Here is a 22,005-nt window from a genome sequence, read left to right on the forward strand (position 1 = left end):
ATGTTTTGTTTCAATTTTCCTAGGAGTGTCAGTGGTTTTAGTTTGAAGAGGATTCGCACCGTATCTCCGTCCATGACTAAAGGGGGTCTTGATCCCTATGCCGGGGTCTTCGTTGGGACCTCAGGCCAGAATTTTCCAGTAATTTTCCTCTATAGTAAATTTATAATGTAAAAAAAATAATATTTTCATATCGGATCCCTAGCGCAAGTGCCCCTGTTACAAAGAGGACATGGATCTTGGTTGCACTAATCAAATGAACCCGTGAATCAAGAATTATAAAGCTGAGATTAAGTACGAATATACGTAGGTCCGAAGGAAACAAGTTACAACGATTTCACTAAAAAAACTTCGTTTTTAGTACACAATATATATGGTATATTTGCCATAAAATAAATATATGGAGATTCCCCCTTTCCGAAAGTTGTTTTCCTATTGCTTCTCGGAATCTGAGTTTTCATTAATCTGAGGTGGTCTCGGTTCGGTTCACCTCGGATTATCGAGACACTAGCCTACTGTACTTATGGATAATATTGTGGAAATGCTAAGGTTCGGTGGTTTCTCCGAAGGGTTCGGGAAATTCTAAAAAGCGGTTAATGGGAGAAAATATCTTCGAATGTTTTTAAAAGACCAAACAAAAGGTAAAAATCAAAAGTCAGTCTTTTTGGAGAATATGATTTTGGAGGGGTGGACACGATGAATGATGATGTCAATTCTTATATACATATATATATATATTACATCAGTCGACTCCACCTTTGACGCTGGGGGCATTGCCCCCCCCCCCCGTATCTCCGCCCATGCATCAAAGACATATTTCTATACATTGATGGTAAGGCCATAGTCATTGAGTTTTTGTGAAACACAGCATGTAATTCACAGCACCTCTTTATATTCAGTTTGAAATCACAATGCTATCATATAGGCGTACCGAAATTTGATATCGCCGAAAATTTCATTCGAAATCATTAGAATGATAAAACAGCATTAGACACAATCCGAAATTTCAGTAAGGAAATCAAAATTAGCCGAAATGTGTGTAAAAAGTATAAAAATGCGACTATTTTGTATAACTTGTACTTATTACAGTACTTGTCGGTTATCTGGACAACCATTGGCACGTTTTCTTTTCTAGGGAAGGCGCAAATTGAGCCGTGCAGCGTTGGCGATGTGACGCAAGGCAGCACTCTTTTTTGTTGCCATCGGATATCCGAAGCACAGCGCAAATTATGACACGAGGCTACGCTTCGCTAATATCGTGTATGAGAGCATTTGTGGTGCTGAGCAGCAGCTTTTCGCGTCGCACTTGCACGATTCTTGACATTTGCAAATAGAGTCGAATTATTTGCAAATGGTCATTTTTCTGACGTATTTTTGACGTCTTCAAAATAGGAAAAAAATGACTTTTTTTATCGCGTCATGTTTGAGACATTTTGTGACTTCCAAAAAACGATTATATTGACGTCAGGTGAGAACTTGGAATGTCCGTACCCTAAAGTAGGGAAACTCATTTTCAGCCCACCACAAATGCACGATCGCGGGTATCAAGAAAAGCCCGATAAGAGGCCATGGTTTTCTAGGATAAAATCGAGCAGAGGAATGTGTCGGGAAAATTCGAAAATCGATTTAAAAAAATCTTTGAATTCTCTTATTCCTTGACCCTTTTTGTTACCTTACCTTACCTGTTACTTGACCCTTTCATTACTTCTTCACTTTTCCATGAGCGTAGTCATTCTCAATTGATCGGCCCGCTTTTGCGTCATAACTCTTGATGATGAAAGATACGACGGATTCGTCATAGCTGTTTTTCCAGTGCGGTAATACATTCTTCGCAAATTTTTCCGTTCCTTAACCACATTACGATCAGGGACGTCATACTGCGTCCAAACGCCAGTAGAATAAATTCAAAAAGTTCTTTCTGTGTGTGTTTTCATTCCTCTCTCTTCATCACCGCGAAGCTTTGATGCAACCCTACGAAAAAAAGTAGTTCTTATCACCTCCGTGATGCATCATTCTATTATATACAGTCGAACCCGGATGTAACGTCACCATTTGTCCCGAAGACTTCTGGCGCTATAACGAGTTTGGCGTTATATCGAATCCCGAATTAGCGTGTGTAATCCCTACATATGGAAGATTTGTTCATCGAGGTTGGTGCTAGATCGGGGGGCGTAAGAGAACAGGTAGGTGAGGGTGAAAAAAGAAATATACTTCGTACCTAGTCTATCATCTGTAAGTAAAATGTATTACAGAGAAGAGAGGGTGGGGGAAAGATGGTAAAAATTTGTAAAAGTTCTAATATAGTATATTCTATTGAATGTACAGAATGTAACATCACATATATTTGTCAAACTTGTAATTGTCTCAACATCAGGGTCAAATGATCATAGATCTGACATTAAAAAATTTGGTAACCATAATAAAAAAGATTATGAACTTTTGCATTTTCAAAAACATAGTTTTTATAGATGAAACTAAATGTAGCATTGTAACCACGCGTATGTGCGCTCGAAGTTTTTAAATTTCGCTTAGAGAAAAACTTTGGCCTGATTGGTTTATTGACCGTGACTTTGAGGGGCTAGCTCATTGAACAAGGGCCACCATTTCTTAGGAGATAGAGAAAGACTATGAGACTGGAGGTGCATCAGCCCGACATTCAAGAACAATTGAAGGAACATGATCATATCTACAGACGAACTGATGGATCTCCATTGCGCAACAGCAAGAGCTTATGCACGTAGAGCTTATTAAGATCTCGGTTATTATGATTAACGCAAGATATTATTATCATCTCATCTGAAGAAGACGAAGAGAAATGAAAAGTCCCTCATTTCAAATGAGATTAAGAGATGTGTAGAACGTGGGAATCTGTGAAAACTTTGTAGAAGAGAAACACCCCAAATAAAGTTGTAGCAGTGCGAACAATAACGGATAATGCGATCAGAGGCAAAAGCAAGTGTCATAGATCGAGTTCAATTGTTAAGTCACACAAATAATTTTACAAACGGTGAGTGCAGCGCATAAGTTGTCTTAAACGGCAGTCCTCCTCTATCTGGTCGTTTAGAATAATTTAATTTGTAAACACTCATTATATCATATTGTATATTTATTTATGGTATTATTTTTTTAAATATTTTATTGTATTATTTATTATATTATTATTATGTTGCACAATCGAATAACGTTTTTATGTCATTTTCATGTGAATGAATAATTGTGGAACGAATTATCCAATTGCCTATGAGCAGTGCCGTCAGGCATGGGTCCACCCGGGCACGGCCCGGGGGGCCTCAAGAGAAAAGGGGGGCCTCACAAAATTGGGATCTGGTTGAGATTTTCGAAAATTTGCATGTTAGGGCCTCAGAAAAATCATTTGGCCCGGGGGCCCATGATGCTCTTAAGACGGCCCTGGCTATGAGGAAGTTTGATTCGCATAACGAGTGATTCGAATAACGAGCACGATGATGGAACGAATTAAGCTCGTTAACCGAAGTTCTACTGCAGTGCCGTCTTAACGCTTGGGCCCTCAAGAGAAGAGGGCCTCACAAAAATTACAACTAATTGAAATTTTCGAGAATTTTCCAGGTTGGGTTCCGGAAAAATCAATTGGCCAGGGAACCAATGACGCTCTTAAGACGGCCCTGATCGTGACCTGTATACTGTCGTCTGCGTATTCCACTGAGCTATAAGTAAACTTTCCTTATAGTAGCTCAGTGGCATATTTACATATTTTTGCACAATGAAAGAGGGTGACAGAAAGGAAAAGGGAAAGAAAAACACAACAAAAGTGAAGACCATGACCATGACCATATTTGGTGGACCGGGGTCCCAATCGCCGCTGTGATAGCGGCCCATACTAGAAGCAGTATCGGACAATCACGTGCACGAGTCGTACCGCTTTCCCTATTGGTGAGTGGACGGCGTGTTGAGTGACGCGGCGCAGAAAATCTGCCCCTAGGAAAACCCGGCTGAAGGAGTGAAACGCGTCGTCTGCGCCGCGCAGTTTGACAATATTCTCTTCATTTTTGTTTCGATTTTCTTTTCCTTCCTTTCAGACCGGAGCATGATGCAAGCTCATGCGCCACGATAGGAAAACAGAAAGGCGTAGCGTGATAAAGTCACACGTTTCTGCTGACGCGAAACAGTCCTATTCGATTCCCACTGCGTAAAAAAAACCCACTCCTAGGAAAAACCTGACTTATATATATATATATATATATATATATATATATATATATGGTCAGCGTAATTTTTCAGCCATAAGATAGTTTTGAAGAACCTGGCAACACCTTTGAGAAACAGTATCTATAACAACCGCGTCGTTTGTTTCCCGTTTCTGTAATGGTTCGAGAAATGTATCACCAATGATGCAAATGTCTCAATGTGCCCTCGGATAATGAGTTATCAAATACGCGGGGACACATTTTGAAAGTTTAATGTATAAACTTCATTTTTAATATAGATATTAACATATAGAGCACCGTGAAGCGTTATGGACAAAGAACTCTATTGCAAGGGGGCGAAACAAGTGAGATTCGTATAGTACCGAGTGCGATCAGTAGCGCCCACGAATTGTATTATATCAGTCGATGTTTTTAATGTTGGTTCTCAATAGCTAAAAGTTGACGTTAAAATATTTATATTATAAAGTAGTTGGACACGTTTAAATTAGTTGAATAACTGAAGGGATCGCTAGATGGTGCTACGCTAATTTACTGTGTTGATTGAGTGATTGCCAAATCTGTTTTTTTTTTCAATGTAGAGATAGCTTAAGATTCTGTAAGTGGGGTTGTGCTAAATTTGGTGATTATTTCTTCTTCTTTTTTTTTTTTTTTGATTATTTTGATTTCTAACTGATTATCTTGGTGCTTCCTCAATCAAAATTTTTCATTGGTGACAATGATGCTTTTGCAACAGCTATAGCAGGGGTAGTCAATTTCTCACTGTAATGTAAGCCAATGTAATGGCCAACTGCAACATCGCAAGCCACACCAGAGATAAGCTGCATCAGTGAAATGACCCAGAAAATTTGCAGATTTATGTCTCCCATAAGGAGCCATTCAAGTATTACATAAGCAGATTTTTAGCCGTTTTTGACCCCCTCCCCCTCTTGATGCAGCAAAAAGGTCATCTCTCTTGTCCCACCCCAAAACCAGTTTCTGCACTGCATAATTCTGGGGATGTGGACCCAGCTTAAAATTGCATCTTCACCGTAGCTTTTCATCTTACTTGTAATGTCATCCCCTGTCATGACCATTATATCAAAAAAATGTGCATCTGCTGGAATATCTTTGGTTTGAACAAAAGATGTGTCTTCTTCATTTTTGAGGAAAATCTTAAATTTTCATTTTCACAAGGAAGAGTGAATGGATAAACGAGTGTGTATTCTACATTAGTCAGCCGCTGTTTGTCTACTTACTATCTGGATCCGCTTGTACTACTACTTAACCGTACATACACACACACACCTTATATAAATTCCTCTATAGAATTTCTAATGAATTGGTATATGCTGGAATGGATATTTTGAGTAGGTCCATATGTATGACCCTAACATATTTGTGTTGTTGCAATTGCGCTTGTTTTGTTCTCTTGCTGGTGTTACCATCTGTCTCCCATATTTTGAAGTAAAGATGGTAAATGTTTGAATTTGCATATTATATGTGTATCATAGATCTACTTGCTCTCTTTGGAGAGACTTTTTTAAATAGGAGGTTGGCTTGCAGTTCACTTCTACCACTACCACACCATACACGCATCTCTTCCTTATTCCTCTACAGAATCTCTCACTAATGAGTACATGTTGGAATGTCAGTGTAGGTGTTGTGAACCTAACGTGAAGTTTGTTTCTTTGTAATGGTTCTTATAGTTTGCTTCTACTGTTAAACTTTCAAGGACCAAAAACTTTTTTCCTCAGATCCAAAGGTTTGTAGGCGACTATGTGGCTGTGTGATCATAGTGAGAGACTCGCATCATGAGGACCTGGGCTTGAACCCCACTGGCGGCACAGTCAGCTGAAGTTGATTTTGTGGGGGTTCCCAACTTCAAGGCTTAAATGTGAGCCGATCTTCCCGTCAGAAAGTCTCGCCACAGAAAGCAACAAGCCTACAATTGTCCAATTAGTACACTTCACTCATAGTTTGGAAAATAGATCACACCACTAAAAATTCACGCTTAACACTAGATACATGCTGAAACTGTTAGATGCACATTCTGGCATAATTTATGTTTGTTGTGTGAAACATATGGAATTACTATCAACATAATACAAGCGCCAGCGTATATTCAATTTAATTCCAGAATTTGTTTCTTTACAATATGTATATATTTTTTTTAAACATATAGATGAAAAAATTTTCAACTGTTTGGCCAATGTGAATTTGTTTTCTTTGTCTTATTTTTTTGTGTGTTTTTTGTTGGTGTTTTTTTTCCCTTGTACTTTTGAATATTGTTTCTTTATTTTTTAGAAACCCCTAAAGAGAAAAGTGTCGCCTTACGATGACAAGATCTTCGCAGAATCATCACCATCAGCTAGAAAGCCTGAATGGAGAGAAAAGGTTTCATGTCTCACTGATACAACTCCTTTTGAGAAGTTTTTCACAGGTCTGAGAATCTTTAGTGGCTTCAGCTTACTGTGAACGTGGCTAAACTGCCCGCCCCCTTTGCTTTTGAATAGTTGATAATTATATAGATATATATAGCACAACTTTTTTTAATGGGGAGTAATTGATTCTTGGTGACCTTAGATAATGAAGGTTCTCTGTTAATCATGCCCCCAAAGTATAAAAAAATGACAATCGATCATAGGCAAATTTACACGCACACACAATAAAGCTTTTGGTACTTAGGGCACATTTATGATAAGTAATTATGTGAAGAAGAAATAATATGTATAAGAAAAATATGTATAAGCATTATATGGGGAAATATTTTCAAATCACTTGTTTTAATCTACACCAGTAAAAAGTATAGTTGATCATAATCTGTCCCCATGCCTTGCTTGATGGGAGCTGTTAATCATGCCACAGCTCTGATCAGTTATTGGGACAACTGCTAATTGGTGATTAAAAACCAGCCAAGACTTGGGCGATCATATTTTTATGAAAAGTTAAAAAAAAGGGTAATAGTTAAAAGACAAGCATGAATAGCAGCTGCCTTTAAACTGTGTTTGATCATCATTGATCATTTTTGTCACACCATGGTCACTTTCTGCACACTAGGGCTAATTAGACCGGGACCTATAATTTATTGCAGATTCCGAACGGAAGGCTTGTTTTTTATACTTGTCAAGGTGTTAGTGCGCTAAGCCCTCGATAGGGACTCCCTGCAGTAGCAATTTTTTCTGTGGTCACGTCACTGTTTCTGTTGTACCCCTGTGTCAGGAAAGTTTTCTGACAAGGACGAACCAGGTATCAAACTCGCAACACCTCTGCATATCCTTTGGTACTTTAGGCGAGTATCTTATCGACCTGGGCTACTGTGTCCCCTGCCTTTAAAGGCTCGCTAAATCATGTCAATTCGAAAAAGTACACAATGGTCAGTCACTTGATAACTGATTTGAGGCTCTACTGTAATTTAAAATGGAAGTCACATTGACAATAGAGTCTTCAACATTTCGTGATCTTTGAACAGGAGAAGGGCGGTGATAGCCCAGATTGATAAGACACTCACCTAAAGTATCAAAGGATGTTTAAGGGTGTCACAAGTTTGATACCCAATTCGTCCTTGTCAGAATCTTTCCTGGCACAGAAGAATGACAGAAATGACGACAACATGACCACAAAAAATTGGTAACTCAGGGATTCCCACAATGAGAGGTTAGCTCACCAACCCCTCGGAAGTATAAAAAAATAAATAAAATGTTGAACACTGCATTTGGAATCGCCAATAAAGGTCTAAAAATGTGTTTATATGGCATCCAATGATGAATAAGCATCCTTAATACACAATTTGATGTTTTCTGTCCTGTATTGAAAAAAAAAGAAGAAAAAAAAGTGCTTTTCCTTAATTTCCAAGTGTTTATTATCTACACAATCGATATATGAGTAGCCTACATAGGCACTTAAATTCTTGGTATCTTTACTGAGAATCGGTATCAAGCACTACAGAGCATATTTCTAGCAGATGTAACCAAAATCTTTGGATTATGTAAATGTAATTTTTTTTAACTTTAATAAAACTTTAAGAGTAATCTTATACACAATTAATTCCCCCCCTCATAATTTTGAGTTGTTTTTTAGCTATATTCTGAACAGTTTTTCCCCTGATACGAACATTACTTTTAGCTACTATATATGTACACAGTATATATTATCGTCATTTTCATTTCAACTTTAATATCAGGTAAACAGAAATCCCAAAAAGAAAGAACTGAAGCAACCAGAATTCCACAACCAGTGAAAGGTAGGAAAAAGAAACTGGCTAGAAAGAAAATGGGTTATTTGGAAATGAGAAAAGAAAGGGAAAAGTTCCGAGCCTACTTGGTTCAAATATTGAAGTATGTATAAGTCATTCTCATATCAAATAAAATTCAATAATGTGAAAAGAGTTACAACCTACATTGCATATAAAAAGAAAAAAAAAACATTCTGTAGTTTTGCTGCTGTAGTTTAGTTCGGTTTTTCTGCAGTTCAAAGGAACCTGTTGTTTGTACAAATGCCATAAAAAAAAAGTTAAAAATTATATTTTCTGACAATTTTTACTTAATGCCTTCTGGATTGAGCTGATTTGTCATTCTGGCCCATTCCTGGTTGGTCAGTGTTTATTTAATATGTATTCTTATTGTTCAAACACATCTGTCTTCTATAAGAGCTATTTCTACACACTGTGAATGAGCCTCTGTTTCATAGGAATATTTTAGAGTGGACAGTGGTATGAAGAGTTATCTGAAGTCTGACTGAGCTTGCCAGATGAACAATCAGAATAAAAAACTTTCCTTAACTCTCTTTGATAATAAAGACTATAGCTAAATAAGAAATGGTGTTTTGATTGTGAATACATAAACTTCTGCTGTCTTAGTGAAAAGCTACACCAGTAACATGATAAAAACAAATATTTTATTTTTTTCTTATCTGTATGCTACTGGAATATGGGTTGTGTTGTGTGTGATATCAGTGAATGATAGGGGGGATAGAACTAAAAGCAAATGTATACAACTCTGGCAACAAATAGAAAACATATATAATTTATATTACGTTGGCCATGGGGATATCTCCTGAACAAAACCTCATAGACTCACCAAAACGTCAACAGACGTAAACAAAAGTTAAGGCCAAATAAAACTCATTTCCAAAAATTTTTCCTTTGTTTATCTCCCAAAATATTTAATTTACTTCCTCAGTTAATAAAAGAATAATCTTCATGTACATCTTTTTTTATCAATTTAAAATCTTGATTGTTAATTCACAAAGATTTAAATTATCTGCTTGATATTGTAATGTAATCTTCTTTTATCTTGCATTGTTTTGTTTATCAATTCCATTCCTGTTGCCACTTATTTCTTGGTGTTATATATATGTGTTTTTTTTCTCTCATTATTCATGCCGACAGATATGTATTGGATATTGTTTTGTGGGCTCACAAGCTTGCTTAACCCCTAAATGTTTTGTACTGTGTTTAAAAATGTTAAATAATGGAAAATATGTGAAATATCAAAAAAAACCTTCATTGTCTAAAAATTTTTGTACATGAAGAAAACTACAAAAAGGCACAGAAAGTTCAGTGTGCACGTTGTACTATCAAGATCATTTCCAAAATCAGAAACAGTCAAAATGACTGCTCCAGCTGTTCTAGTGTTAAATTAAAATCATAATTTCAAATTAATATTCTGTTACTACTTATCCATAGAAAAAAAAAGTCCTTATTCTTTAAAAAAGTTTGTAGACATTGCTCGGATCCAAATTTTTTTTTTTCTTCTGAAGATCGGTAGATTATCAGATTCCATATTCTTCAAAAAATATTTGTACTAGTGTTCCACGTTCCAGTTTTTTCAAAAGTAAAATTTTTTCACTTTACAGTACTTATTTACAATAATAACCCAGAAGGCATGAAATTCACTTACACTGGCAAAGTAATAATAAACATGATGTTTTCTTTTACAGCTTGTACGTGCCACATCACTTGATGTAGAAATTCACTTAGATAATCACAGAAAAAATAAAGCTCTGGACAAGTTATAAAACCCTAAGGTTAACTGTACAGAAAAGAAGGGAAATGAAGGAAGAAAAATTTTTTGATCAAAGCTGATATTTCTGACTAATCATATTCTGGAAAGAGAGACACACATACACAGACGCACGCACCATCGTAATTTCCCAGAAGCTCAAAAATCGTAGTGGACACTGACATAAGTGGTACAAAAAACAAATATAATGATTGATGTACTAGTAAAGGCTGAAACAGAATTTGGGTAAAATACATCGAAAGTTGCTGGTTGGAAAAAAAAATTGGCAGAAGTGTCTGGATTACGGATCCATCCAGATTATGGTTGTCTGAATTTGGGAGGTCTTACTGTGCTATATAAGTTGTTTTTTCCACATTGTTTCATGTTAGTATTTCCCTCCCTTTGCCAATCGCTTTCCATGAGATGGTAGCACTGCACATTAGGTGCAAATGTCTTTTTTGTGCATGAGAAAGTCCAGCCCAATAGCCGAATTCCAAAATCAGAAATTTATGTAAATATACAGGATAAAAGATGGAATGTGTTGTTTAATGACATATTCAATGTATATTGTGTATTTTTTTTAGTGGGAACTAAATTCTGATTACTTAGGTACTGTAATTTTTACCAGGAAAGCCAGCTTTACCGGTTGATTTCATTCCAATAAATTATAAAACCTTTTTTCTTTAATGATTTTTGCAACAGAAAAAGGCAAAACGTTTTGTTAGCTATACTAATATGTGTGTTAGAAAAATATCTGATCATAAAAATAAGCATTGAAAACAAGTCAAACTGAGCCTTGAAAAGGCAAAACTTTTTCTTAACTACACCAATGCAGTTGAATACTGGCAAATACTGTTATACTGAAAATCTTGTTTTAATGAAAAGTTTTCTTATTCCCCAGATAAGTTTACATAGTAACAATGCAAATACTTGGAACTCCTTTATAACAAATTTTATTATAACGAAGTAATTTCTCTGGTCTCTTGGAGTTTGTTATAATGGGATTCGACTGTATGTGTGTTCGAAAAATGTCTTATCATAAAAATAATTATTTAAAAAAAATTGAAACTTTTGTCTCTCAAACTCAGTCTCGAAAGGTTTGATGTATTTTTCATATTATCTTATAAATCCATGCAACACACATATATTATGGCCAATGTCTTATGTCTGGCCAGTTGATGAATTGGCCAACAAAATTCAAAAGAGCTTTGGTATGTTCCAGGCTTTGGCTGAATGACTTGGCCAATTTGTGGATAAGTGACACATTTTGTGTACTGGTTAGATTTTGAACATTAATTTAAGAAATTGAATTGAATTTCTCTTTTGCAGTAATTTTTATCGTACTTTTTAGGCCTACTCCCAGACCAGAAAAAGGTGTTTATCCTGGTTCATCTCTAACTGCAGATGAGAGTGGGTTCTTAGTAAGAATGGTTTTTTAGCATTTTTTGCGTTTCTATGAAAAATTCATCATATTATGCAGAAATTATAAAATTCATTCCCCTTTTGTGAAGTCGGGGGAGGACAAATAAAACTATTGCATAAATTTACCTCTGGTGATAAATCAGTGTTAATAAAATATGTTTCATTTCTCTTGTTTTCATCAATAGCGATTCCAATATTATATAAGAAATGGCATGAACCTAGAATACGTTGCTGGTTTGAGTGGTAGATCTGTTGAACGAATCTTGAGTATGATACCAGACAAGCTGAAGGTAGGTTTTTATCTTTTATTTTTATAGATTATTTTCTAATAAACCCACAGTTATTGTTAAAACTTATTTTTCTGCATTACTAATGATCCCAAGAATTTGGTTCTCATTGCTCTGTCCTGGAGGTGACCCCAACCTTACCTTATCCTGTGTGAAAATTAGGATCATAAATCTTTCAAGCCAGTGTTGCGAGGCCAGATCGCAAACATACTACAGTCGAATCCTGTTTTAACAAATACCGTTATAGCAAAAATCTCATTTTAATGAACACTTTTCTAATCCTCCAAATAAATTTGCATAAGAACAATGCAATGACCTGGTATTCCTTCATAACGAAATGTTAACGAAGTGATTTCTTTGGTCTATTGGAGTTTGTTATAACGGGATTCGACTATAAATTAAAAATAAACACTATGCAATGAAAACATTCTGACGTGTTGTGTACCACTATATAGTTTAATCACTGATTAAATAATCTAATACACTTAAAATCTTATTAAACTTCTCAATTTAATAGTTTTAAACAATTGAACTGTGATTTTGCCATAGTAAAGTAATTTGATTTACACAAAAAGCGCAGTTCACATTACAAAAAAAATCTTGAAAGCAGCTCAAAAAAATTATAATAAAAATTAACAAAACAAAATGATAATCAAGCCAAAAGACATTCAAAATGCAAAAGCACGACACTCACCCACCATCATCCTCTGCCCTTTGGAGCATCCAATGGCAGAAAAACCTGTTTATTACATTCTAATTTATTTCATTTTTAAACTGAATTTTCAAATCAACACAGGTCAGTCCGGCTAGGAAGAGCCTGGCCTCAGAACACTAAAATTTCCCACCGAGAAGTGTGTGACACTACTAAAATTTGGGTACTTTGATTAGAATGCTATTTTGTAATAGGTCAAATTGATTATGTGACAACTAATCCAAGCGTGAGAAAATAGTTAGTAGCCGACAATGTACTTGAATTATTTTAGTAATGAAAGAGACCAAGACAAGGAAAAAAAAAACAGTTTCTGGCATTTGAAAATGTCAAGAGTTTTGCTGAAGATAAGAAGTCAATCAGGCCATGGATAAGTAAAAGAATGCAAAAAAACAAAAGTGCTCAAAATATGATTTATTTAAAGGAATTAAAAATACTTTAGGAAAATGCTCTCATGACGCCAGTCTTATTTCCAACATTTAATTTTTAGTGCCCGGGGCTGGTTGGCAACAGTTTGCGGCTTATTATTTTTGATAGCAAGTGCGGTTTAGTTATGGCAATTTTGGTTGTGCCTATATACGGAAACTAAATCTATTCGGCTATATTTTTTATGGTATTTTTTTCATTCCTGGATACCTAACAGTCAGACATTGAGAGTGCTTGAAAGTCATTAAGTCTAGTTTGGCCAGTCTTGCCACAGAGGGCAACAGGTCTGTAATGGTAAAATCTTCAATCATTACACTTCACTCATAGTTAGAAAAATTGATGGCAGATGGCAGCACTATTCATTAAAAACTTTACGTCAGGTTCACTACACAGACATGCATATGTACCAATTTGTTAGAAATTAAGCTGAAGAATGTGAATGAGGTGCATGTGTTTTTTAGCAGTAGTCAACTTTGAGCAACTGGCCCTACTAGCAGGGTGGGTTAGCGTAAGCCCTGGAGTAGGTTGGCACACCACTTCTGTGATGACAGAGAGGTAATAAAGCAATGCCAAAACAACCTATTTTTTCAATGTTTTACTTTAAAGAATATTTTCAAACATACTAGAATAAATTGACTATTAAATCGCTCGTTAAAGCAGTCTCAGTCGTTGTAAATTTGGTCTTTAAATCAGTCTTGATATTTTCCTCTTTAAACTTAATTGTTTGTTCTTTTAAAATATTTTACAGCTTAAATCTTCTAATGTAAGATCACAGACATAGGCATTTCAAACTTAAGCAAAACTTTTTGCTGGACATAGTCATTTGTAGGTAGGTTATGTTCAGATAGTGTTGAATGAGGTAATTAAGAAAAGCAAGGTAGCAATTACCTACCTACTGTTAACTATAGCATTCCAAAACTAACGACGTTGGTATCTCGAGTATGTAACGAAGTTAAAGACATTTCATGTCCTCTAAGTATTCATTCTCATCATTAGATAGACACAAGAATTTAGACGAAGGAACTGTATTGACTACATTCGATAATTTGTACAAAACTTCATCTTTGTTTTTCAGTCAAGCCCAGTACTTCCTCCTTTTCCTCCATCATAGTATCCAGAACATTCTCTTCATCCTACACAGTGATTCTTTCAGGGTAGCTCTTTCCATAGTATAAGACTTCAACATAGTAACCTGGTGAGAGCCTGGCTAGGTTGACTTGCTTAGAATTTCCTCCATTAAAATTTAATGTAGGTGGGTCAGGGAAGGGAGGTTGTGAGTTTCTTTAACTCAGGAGGAATTTTGTAAGCTGAACTCTCCCCAATTGCTGATGTTGATGGCATGTCTGTTTGAACAAGAATAAGTGCATCTTGGTTGTCCTCATCGTCTAGCCCAAAGATCCTCTCCACATCCAGACTGTCATTAGAGTCAGCAAAGACTGTATTTCTCTCATCTTCCTCTCTTTGTGATTAAGTTGATTTTTTGTTTTTCTCTTTTCTTTGGCTGTCACCTTTGATTTGCTGCCTTTCTGGAGTTTTTTCTCTCTTGTTCTTTGCTTTTTTTCTTCCTTTAACATTTCCTTTCTTATTGGACTGTCTGTCAGGATTTTATATTTTCTTTCGACCCCCTGTCTGATTCTTTCCTGAATGGTTTCTATGGAAGTAGGGAAGTAGTAGTAATTTTTTTGTAAAAATAAAGGAAACATCACTGCTTGAGGATCACGCTAAATTTGATGACGTAGTACTTGGGGTAGCTTGTAAAATGATGACACTTTGCTCACCTGCTCAGTGACCTCTCCAGAGCTTACACTCGCCGCTATTTCATCTGAGCAAAGCCTTCAGCACTTGGGGTTGGTTGGCATATGGCCAACTTGTCCCACTCAAATTTAGCCAACCAACCCTAAACAGGATTTTCAAATAAATGTGGTAGCACAGGTGACCAGGCATCTCAGATTGTAAAACCTAATGCATGGAAATCAAATGCTTGAGTACGCATTTCAGCTACGCTAACAAAAATAACAATTTCTTCCCATATGTATACCACAGAAAAAAAAAAAGATTGAAATGTGAAAAATTCACTAAGTAACAGAAATTCTGGCAAAGTTTCATCATCACAGCTGGGACCTTACTTAAAACAATTGTCTAGGGCTAGCCCAATCAGAGGTTCCTTGCAGAAACCAGAAGCTGATTGCTAACCTGCTCTTTACTCTAACCAGCCCCGATTTTCCCTATGCTACTCATTTTCTTCATCGCTACATAGATTGAACGGATGCAATCACTATTTAGGAAGTGTCATGCTCTTTTTGTAAATATTCTGATTGGATCTGAAATATTTTTTTCATAATTTTTTGTCAATATTAAAGCTTCCTTAATACATATTTTTTTCATAATTTTTTGTCAATATTAAAGCTTCCTTAATACATATTTTTTTCCAAAGAGTTCGATAGGCAATGTGTTGAAGAGCCCTAGCAATAAACTCTTGATGGGATTAAAATTCTGGCTTTGAACACACCGTAACTTGCAGACATGCTTAGAGAACTGTCTAGGACCATTGAGTCACTCAGTATAATTTCTCTTATGCAAGTTTCATGAGCAACTTCATTAGTTTATACTTATGCCCCCTACCTTTCATATACAATACCTGTTCTAGTAAGAGACTTGGGAGCACAGCTACTTGGCTGTTGATTCCGATTTAGAGAAGTTCCGATTTTTATAATGATTGGTATACATAGCTTATAATATTTTTATGCTAATGAGAGAGCCATTAACTCAGAACAACTATATACATACATAGTCGTTATTAATTTATAGCATTCTAACAGTTCACAAGAAACCATGATCTTAAGTAAATATTTTAGTCTTATATATATATATATATATATCAACTCACATATTCATATTTTTTTCCTCATTATTAATTTCCAGAAACCAAGAAAAAAAAGTTTGCATAAGATAATAGAACTTCTGAAAGATGATTATACATTTGAAGTTAGAAAGTCAGCAGGTATTGCATTCTAATGAGTGTTTGGATGTACTTTTTCTTCATTAAAAATTCATTTTTAGAAAACTTTTCAGAGTAAACTACTTTCCAATGTAGTATAAGTAAAAGTTCCTCCAAAACACCCTTTTTTTATTTGATTTTTTTATTTTTTTTTATTTTTGTGAACAAATACAAAGTTTCTGATTTTAATTTTTTTTGTGAATAAATGCCAAATTGATAATTGTGAAATTTCAAAACTTTATTTGTGAAATTTATATACATCTAATTATTATATACTAACAAAAGAAACCTTTTTGAAGATATTCACTTTCTCTAAAATGTTTTAGCATGTTTTATTTTGTCAATGAAATTTACTTCCACATAGTCAAAAGAATTTCTTTGTATCAACCAAACTTGTTTTGACTGCTTGTAAGAAGTGTGAAATTCATAATATCATTAAATAGTAAACAAAACATGATTTCAGAAATGCTCATGATAACCATGATCTTGTGTTAATCATGCTTGCATTAGATTAGTTTTATTGTGTTTCAATATCTTGTTATTGTTTTTTTTTTCCATATTGAAAACAACCTATTCTGCATGTGATACTTGAAAAACTTTCAGCATATGTCAGTGAATCTTATGCAATATAATTTTGATAACAGTTTAATAAACAATATGCTAAAACTCTTCATTGTCAAACCATTGAGAACTATTTTAGGATTATCAAAAAATAAATTTATTAAAATATTTAAATATGATGTTTACAAAATAGAATACTATATTTTCAGAAGGAATCTTGGGTCATATGAATTACTCTTTGCATTGAGTTGGCTATATATCTCAAGTATAGAAGAGTAAATAATTCTTTTGTCTGATATAATTATAAAAGAGGACCAATGGAAAGGCAAATACACCAAAAAATACAAAAATCCTAATGCATTTCGACACATTATGACTGCAGTCTTCAAAGGGTATATATTATAACCACTATCACACTGACCAGGGATCCCACTTAGATTGAATACTAAATCTTTACTCCCAGTTGCTCAGTGGGAAAATATACCTCTGTACAAGTCAGACATTGTGGCCAGAATATTCTAACCATATTCTAACGTTTGACTTGTACAGATGCACATTTTCCCACTGAACAACCAGCAATTAAGGTTTGGTATCAAATCCAAGTGGGATCCCTGATCAGTTTGATAGTGGTTGTCTGAAGATGGCACTCATAGTGTGTCAAAATGCATCATAGTTTCATATTTTTTTCAGTGTATTTTCCTTTTTGTTGATCTTTGTTTGTGGTTATATATCTTGAGCAATTATTTTGTGAGCCTACGTTTAACATAATGGCAGACTTAGCATGTGTTGCTGTTTACAGTGGAATGGGTTCTTCAAGATGCAACAATCCAGAAGAAACAAGCAAAAGACCAGGTTTCTCCATTCTACCAAGAACTCTTGCAGTTTCCCAAAGAGTGGAAAAAGAGTTTCAAAAGCTCAAGAAAGATTATTGCAAAGGAACTCAAACTTCTCAATAAGATCATTCGAAGATTGCTGGTGGTGTGGCACCAGGCTTGTAGCAATCTGTTGATTATCAACCCAAACAACTTGAAAAATCCAGAGCCGCATGAATTACAGCCATTCAAGCAGACTGTGGCTCTCGAAGTGGAATCAGCAAAAAAAACACTGTTTGATGTGTGAGTTTCCTGCTATTACTTTATAAAGACCAAATAAGACTAATTACGTGTATAGTCTTATTACTACACTTGTATTATTGCTTTAAATTATTATATTATTACTATAAATTATTATATTATTGCTATAAATTATTATATTATTGCTATAAATTATTATTATTGCTATAAATTATTATTATTGCTATAAATTATTATTATTGCTATAAATTATTATATTATTGCTATAAATGATGTAAGTTATATTGAATAAAAATTCAATAATTTCATGCTTAAATATGAAAATTATTATTATTTTTTCAAATCAAAAACTTAAAGCAACATTTTGCTCTGATTTTTTTAAATAAAAAATTGTGCCTTTACCTAAACTGAATGGTCTTGAATATTTCTTGAGATGCTAAGTTGTACAAACATATTTCACAACTTGTGTATGTTCTACTGAAAAATTAACATACAAAAATAATTAAGCACCCTCTATGTATAAATCTTGGATTGACCTGATATCTGGCAGAAATGGGTTGAACTTATCTAATGATACTTTCAAACTGTCATTGTAGTGAAATTCTAGATACCTAAAATTTATTTTGCATCATATCTAATAAAAGTGTGAGGGATGGGACTGAAAATTTCATTCATTATATCTGGAAGCTCATTATATACTGAACTCGGGTATACAGGATAAAACTTTACATTATTAACATGTGGAACAAGAACATAGGGATTTTTAAGGTGACAGAAAGAAAAGCATTTCTATGTTGTCACCTACTTTGCTAAATTTCTGCAGTAGGGGGTATGGAACACACAATGATGTTGATGCAATATCAAAACCAATAGTTATCATGCTAAAAATTAATTCTCAAGTAATAAATGCAAAATATGTATTCATGTATTGTGCATGCAAAGGAGTATGCTTTACATAGTCATTTGCAAAAAAAATCATGCACCAAGAAGAAAACTTCGAATTTGAACGAAACTTGGTGTGTGTAATTGTCATAGTAAAATATGTAAATGATTACATTATCAGGACAAAACGATCATGTATAGTGGAGAACAGGGCAGTGATACCAAAAATAACATTACTTTTTTGGGCCGCCTATAGTTCAGATAGAAAAAAAGCTACAGTCTGAAATTGATGCATATAGGCTGAGTACGGTGGTTTAAGGTAGAGTTGTTCATGTTTTTTGCAACTGCATCTCTAGTTTTTGTATGCTTTTAGTTGGAAGAAGTCGTCATCCCAGCTACCCCCATATGTAATCAATTGGCTATACATCAGGTGAGTAAATCGACCAAGTAAGGGTCTCAACTTGATGTAGACATTCGTGAGAAACTCTTGTCGTATGTGGGCGAACATTACCATGCTGAAAAATGCCTGCTGAAAGCCCTACTATGGGAAGTAAAATATGTGACTGCAAGATTTCCTTGATGTGCCGTTGAAAAATTATGGTTCCCTGCATCATGACTAGAGGTGACCATCTTTCATAATGGATAGCTCCCCAGAACATCACACCAGCAGTTGGGCCAATATGCTTCTTCCAAAGAATAAGCACCATTTCTCCGCTGATCACTAGGGTGCCATTGTCGAACATGACTGTCATTAGATGTCAAACAGATTCATCAGAATTCATTGCTGAAGACGATATGATACCAGTCTTCAGTTGTTGAGCTCCTGGTACCTCTGTGAATGAGGATGCCAAGAATTTAATGGGTGCTGTGAGAACAAACCTTCTTTTGATAACTGTATAGAAATGATCCGGTGTGATGCAAGGTTCCTTGGCATGTAGGGCATCTGAGATTGAATGGTTGGTTCAGGCATCATTGGTGCTGCTCTGGTTTGCCTACAGATGAAGTGATCCTCTCCACTGTTGAGCAACCTAAGGTACCCAGAGTATGTTTGACACATGTACGTGCCTTCACATATGCACTGCTCCCAGAGAATCTTCCAACAGTTTGGTCAGAACGATCAAGTTGAGGGCAAAATGTCAATTTGTTCATCCGGCTTGGCTTAATCCAATGATGTCATCTCGTTCAAAGTTCTGCAGTTGTGTAAAAGGTTCTTGAATCTATCTTAAAGGCATCTTCAGCAATCAAGCAAAAACAGAGGTGCAATTCACGAAAACAGTCTCTGAGGATGTTTGGAAGAGCAACGAGAGAAAATTTTTCAAGCCCTCTAGGGGCAAGAATATTTTCAAGATTTTTTCTAAACACAGACATTCACTTAACTGCATGTAATATAGCTGCTTTCCAATTTCATAGCAATTCAACTATTCTTTCTTTTTTACATGATTTTTTTTTTTTGCAAATGAGTGTATATTTTTTGTTATTTCTAAAAAAAAGATATTTTCATCTAAGAGTTTGCTGTAAAGTTCTGAAAGCTGTGTGATTTCATTTCTCTCTTAATATTTGGGAACCTATATTTAGTTATAATTTTTTTTTTCTTTCCAGTTGGTACCCTTTAGTTCAAAAATCTATGGCAATAGGTATAAAAAAGAAATATTTTCCTAATAATCCAAAGAAATCCTTTACAACTAGTTTCTACAATTGTTTTGCAACTGTTATGTCTGATCAGCTGCAGACATTATGTCTTGCATCTTTGAAAGAATATGAATCATTTATACTGAACATGTTGGTAAGTTTATTTATCAAACTCAATCTTTCTATGAATTAAAATTCACAATTATTTTAGAAAAAGTATAAAATTTCTATTAAAATTTTGAATAGAGATTAAAAATTTCCATCATTTAAGTTTTAATTAAAAAAATTTGTTTAGGAAAAAAAAAATGTTTGCTTTTATTTTGTAAGAGTTTTAATTTCCACTACCAGCTGCAGTAGTCAGAAGTATAAAATTACTATTATATGCATTCTTGCACATTTTTTATTGATTTTGTGCCACGTTTTTCTTCTGCAGGATTATGGATCTTTCAAGACCACACTTGCAATCGCTGCTGGGAATTTTCGGTTGGAACCACCAATCACTATGATTGAAAAAACTGTCGTGCAAGCATTTGAGTTGATCAAAAATTCTGTCAAACTTGTTCCAAGGATTGAAGGTTCTTTGTATGAGGTAATTCAACCAAACACTCAGTTAAGAAAAGGAACAAAACATTTAGATTTTTTATGCACTTCATTTCATTAATGACTAGTCTTAATATTGTTAGATGCTTGTTATGAGTAGAGTAAATTAGTTCAGCCATGTGTGTGTTTCAGCCATAATTTTTTAAGGGTCTTTTTTTTTTTGCTGGAAATTCAGAATTGCATTCACCTTTTTAAATGATAAACTTGTTCAGAATTCAAAACCTTTTTACATAGAAAAATAATCCAGAACATATGGTTATTAATTTTTCACAGAAACCGAAAGAAAATGAGGACCATTCTCTTAACCCATTCATTGATGATGAAGTTTTTGAAGGATTTGTGAGTAGAACCAGAAAGTTTTTGATAGATCAGTGGAAGATTCCAACAGCCTATATAGAACAGTTTCAGAAGTATTCCTTTCTTTCAACTACTGAGGTCAGTTTCAGTTTGTACTTGATTTTTCTTCTTTTTTTTGCATTCTAGCTTATTTATTAGAGTAGCATGATAAGGTATTTACTTGCAACACAGAAGTACACAAATAAAACTTTGCATTTTATATATGTATTTTTAATATGATTTTATCTGTGCAACTCTTTTTTACTAATGTTTTTTATTAGTTGTTCCAATCTCATGTATTACAGAACAGGATTTCCATGAAATGTATCTATTGATTGCCATCATTGATTTATGTAGTATAAACAGGTCTTTGGTTGAAGCAGTGGATGCCTTAAAATAAACCTTTTAAACATGTAAAAGCCAAAAAAATTGGATGTTATCAGTTGAAATAAATTATGAAAAGAAATAAATATATATATATTCAAAAGAGTAATCTTGAAATTATAAATTTAAATTAACCCAAAGAATTTTGAAATATATGGATGAATGTCTTATATTTTTCAATTTTTACATGAAAAGTAAACTAGTAATTTTTTCTTGAATGATTGAATAAGCTTTATTTGTTTACTTTTTTAAGGCATTGGATGATCTAGATGCCTTTCTAGCTCAGGAACACACTTTTGAGGAATATGTAGCTGAAATAGAAAAATTCAGAAGCTTAAGACAAGAATTAGTGTTCCGGACTGATCAAGTTGTTCAGCAAGGAATTTTCATGATTGATTGCACAGAATTCTTCAAATCTCTGGCTGAAAATGTTGAAACTCTTTTAGAGAAATTGATTGACTTTGTCAAGAAGCACCATTTTGAGTTGACGGAAAAGCATGTATTTTTTCTAATGAATTTCTATTTCCCTTTAAATTGTT

The 22,005-nt window shown here is 34.5% G+C and overlaps 1 protein-coding gene across 1 annotated transcript in view; it reads left to right on the forward strand.

Annotated features, from left to right (window-relative positions):
- Positions 1-4,365: 4,365 nt before the first annotated feature.
- The window catches only part of Dhc36C (Dynein heavy chain at 36C), a 102,710-nt gene continuing 85,070 nt past the window's right edge, over positions 4,366-22,005 (forward strand). The window contains exons 1-11 of the mRNA XM_089242306.1: positions 4,366-4,525; positions 6,465-6,600; positions 8,341-8,494; positions 11,511-11,580; positions 11,767-11,871; positions 15,926-16,004; positions 17,362-17,677; positions 20,117-20,300; positions 20,580-20,735; positions 21,020-21,181; positions 21,720-21,961. Coding sequence (XP_089098432.1) covers positions 4,490-4,525; positions 6,465-6,600; positions 8,341-8,494; positions 11,511-11,580; positions 11,767-11,871; positions 15,926-16,004; positions 17,362-17,677; positions 20,117-20,300; positions 20,580-20,735; positions 21,020-21,181; positions 21,720-21,961 — 1,640 coding nt within the window. The 5' untranslated portion in view covers positions 4,366-4,489. The remainder of the gene's footprint in view (positions 4,526-6,464; positions 6,601-8,340; positions 8,495-11,510; positions 11,581-11,766; positions 11,872-15,925; positions 16,005-17,361; positions 17,678-20,116; positions 20,301-20,579; positions 20,736-21,019; positions 21,182-21,719; positions 21,962-22,005) is intronic.

This window comes from Pholcus phalangioides, unplaced genomic scaffold (genome assembly GCF_987345545.1).
Source record: "Pholcus phalangioides strain wild (caught in Gottingen) unplaced genomic scaffold, Ppha-v1.0 ptg000015l_1, whole genome shotgun sequence".
Taxonomy (NCBI): Eukaryota; Metazoa; Arthropoda; class Arachnida; order Araneae; family Pholcidae; genus Pholcus; species Pholcus phalangioides.